Below are 2,500 nucleotides of genomic sequence, written 5' to 3' on the forward strand. Positions count from 1 at the left end.
AATACAATAAAAAATACAACGCAACGCAACTGAACGCCACACAACACAACACGACACGACACGCCACGACACAACACAACACGCTACAACACAACACAACACAATAAATTACAATACAACACAATGAATTACAATGCAACATAACAGAAGGCCACCTAATACAACAACATAGCACGACACAACACAATACAGCACAATACAATAAAACACAACAAACCACAACAGAAGGTAGTCTAATACAACAACACAACACAACACAATAATCAAACCATATCATGTTGTTTACAGCCCAACCGACCAGCTGATTTTCGGTCAGTTCTTCACACCAGTTCAAAGGAACCCAAAATAAAGTCAGCAGAGTGGAGTGATGGCCAAGAGGTTAACGCGTCCGCCTAGGAAGCGAGAGAATCTAAGCGCACTGGTTCGAATCACGATACAGTCGACAATATTTTCTCCCCCCTCCACTAGACCTTGAGTGGTGGTCTGGACGCTAGAGAAGCACTTGGCGCACGTAAAAGAACCCATGGCAACAAAAGGGTTGTCCATGGCAAATTTTTTAAATTTTTTTTAAAAGGAAAATCCACTTCCATAGGAAAAATAAATAAAACTGCACGCAGGAAAAAAAAACAAAAAAACAAAAACAAAAACAAAACGGGTGGCGCTCTCAGTGTAGCGACGCGCTCTCCCTGGGGAGAACAGCTCAAATTTCACACCGAGAAATCTGTTGTGATGAAAAAGAGAAACACAAATACAATCGTAACAACATTATAAAAGACCAACACACCCATGTCCTGCTCCGTCCACGAGAAATTTGAGTCAAGTTAAAATGTTGGTTTCCTTTCCTTCAATGTTGGACAGTGACTTTTATCTACTTGTATAGCCTACAAAACACCCTGTTCACACACACACACACACACACACACACACATTAGCAACCAAAGAAAGTCATTGCGAAATGGAACCATCAATTGCCGAATAGCATCCCACAATCTTCATGTTGACGCTGTTTTAGAATATAACTGATGGTATAGTATTATCTGTGGAAAAAAAAAAACAATAACAGGTTCAAATAGATAAAAAAGTTATTTCTAACCCATTTATCTCTCTATATACATTTTTTGTGAAATCATCAATATCTTTACACAATCTGTAACCCGTTCAATGCTAGATAATTCTGTTTAAAAAAAAAAAAAGTCATCTTCCTTTGTCGGACAACTTTGAGTGTTGAGGGGTAAAAACGTTTTTTGTTTGTTTGTTTTGACAGCACAAAAAAACTATAGGAGATACAGAAAGAAAGTAAACGTTTTTGTGAAGAAAAATGAAAGTGGAATCTGATTCTGGGCTTACCCCAAAATTATTTTAATTGCAGATAACTGTTCAGGCGTTTGAAAGTGAGTATAATAATTTTTGTGCAGCAAAAAAAAAAAAAAGTCTTACAGAATGACGTCCAAACAAAAATCAATAAAACACAGCTGGAAATAGTATGCTTGTTGTATGATTCTACCTGAAGAAGAAGCTAAAACATGTTATGATCACAACTCGAGTAGATATGTAAGTGAATAACTCTCCCAACAATGGCAAACATGGGTACAGTCAACATAAAAAGCCAGTCATGTTCTAAAAAAAACCTGAGGCAGCTGGACGTCTTACAGGCACTGTGGCAACACTTTGTGAAAGATGTCAACTGGCGTTTCATAAGCACCGAACGGTTTAAATTAAAGAATTGGACCATTATTAATTTCAGACTGGTATAACATTTCTGCTACCAACAACAAACTGAAGATAGCTATATCAGCCACCTATATTTTTCATATCAACATCTTTGCAAGATGTGTTAATTTAAACAAATAGTTAAGATTGTACAGCGTCACTAATTCCAACAACAAACTCAAGAAGTTTTTTTTTTTTCACACACCTATTTTTCACTTCAATATATCTGCAAATTCTGTAAGTGAAAATTTGAGCTTTCAATTACAGTTCTGACTAGTATATTATATATTCCCAGTACTTAACTGCAGACTGAAGGTGCTACATCACCCAGAAATTTACATGAAATAAGCTTTTTCACATGATTGTCTCACCTTAATTTCGCTGAGCGTGATCCGAGTGTCGGGGTTTTTGTCCAACATACGTAATATCAACCTCTGAAGGTCTGTGGAAATACTTGGGCTGAAAAACACAGGTCAGTTCAGTTGGTCAAGGAAGCGTCACTGCATTCAGACAAATCCATATTATACACCACACCACATCTGCAAAGCAGATGCCTGACCAGCAGCGAAACCCAGCGCGCTTAGTCAGGCCTTAAGGGAAAGAAAATGAAAATAAAAACGAAATATAATAAAATAAAATAAATAAACGAATAAAATAAAATAAAATGAAATAAATGAAAATTAATAAAATAAAATAAATGAATGAAATAAGGTGAAAATAAATGAATGAAATAAGATATAAAAAAAAAGAAGTCATCACCATACATCGGTTGTGTAGAAAAGTATCCTGG

General features: G+C 36.1%; 1 protein-coding gene across 4 annotated transcripts in view; it reads right to left on the reverse strand.

Annotated features, from left to right (window-relative positions):
- The window catches only part of LOC143288077 (uncharacterized), a 322,115-nt gene that overhangs the window by 7,832 nt on the left and 311,783 nt on the right, over positions 1–2,500 (reverse strand). For all 4 annotated transcript variants that reach the window (XR_013056031.1, XM_076596351.1, XM_076596350.1 and 1 more), the window contains one exon: positions 2,082–2,169. Coding sequence is in view for 3 of the 4 variants with exons in the window: in XM_076596351.1 (XP_076452466.1) it covers positions 2,082–2,169 (88 nt within the window). In the remaining variant the exon portion in view is untranslated. The remainder of the gene's footprint in view (positions 1–2,081; positions 2,170–2,500) is intronic.

The sequence above is a fragment of the Babylonia areolata genome, chromosome 12 (assembly GCF_041734735.1).
Source record: "Babylonia areolata isolate BAREFJ2019XMU chromosome 12, ASM4173473v1, whole genome shotgun sequence".
Taxonomy (NCBI): Eukaryota; Metazoa; Mollusca; class Gastropoda; order Neogastropoda; family Buccinidae; genus Babylonia; species Babylonia areolata.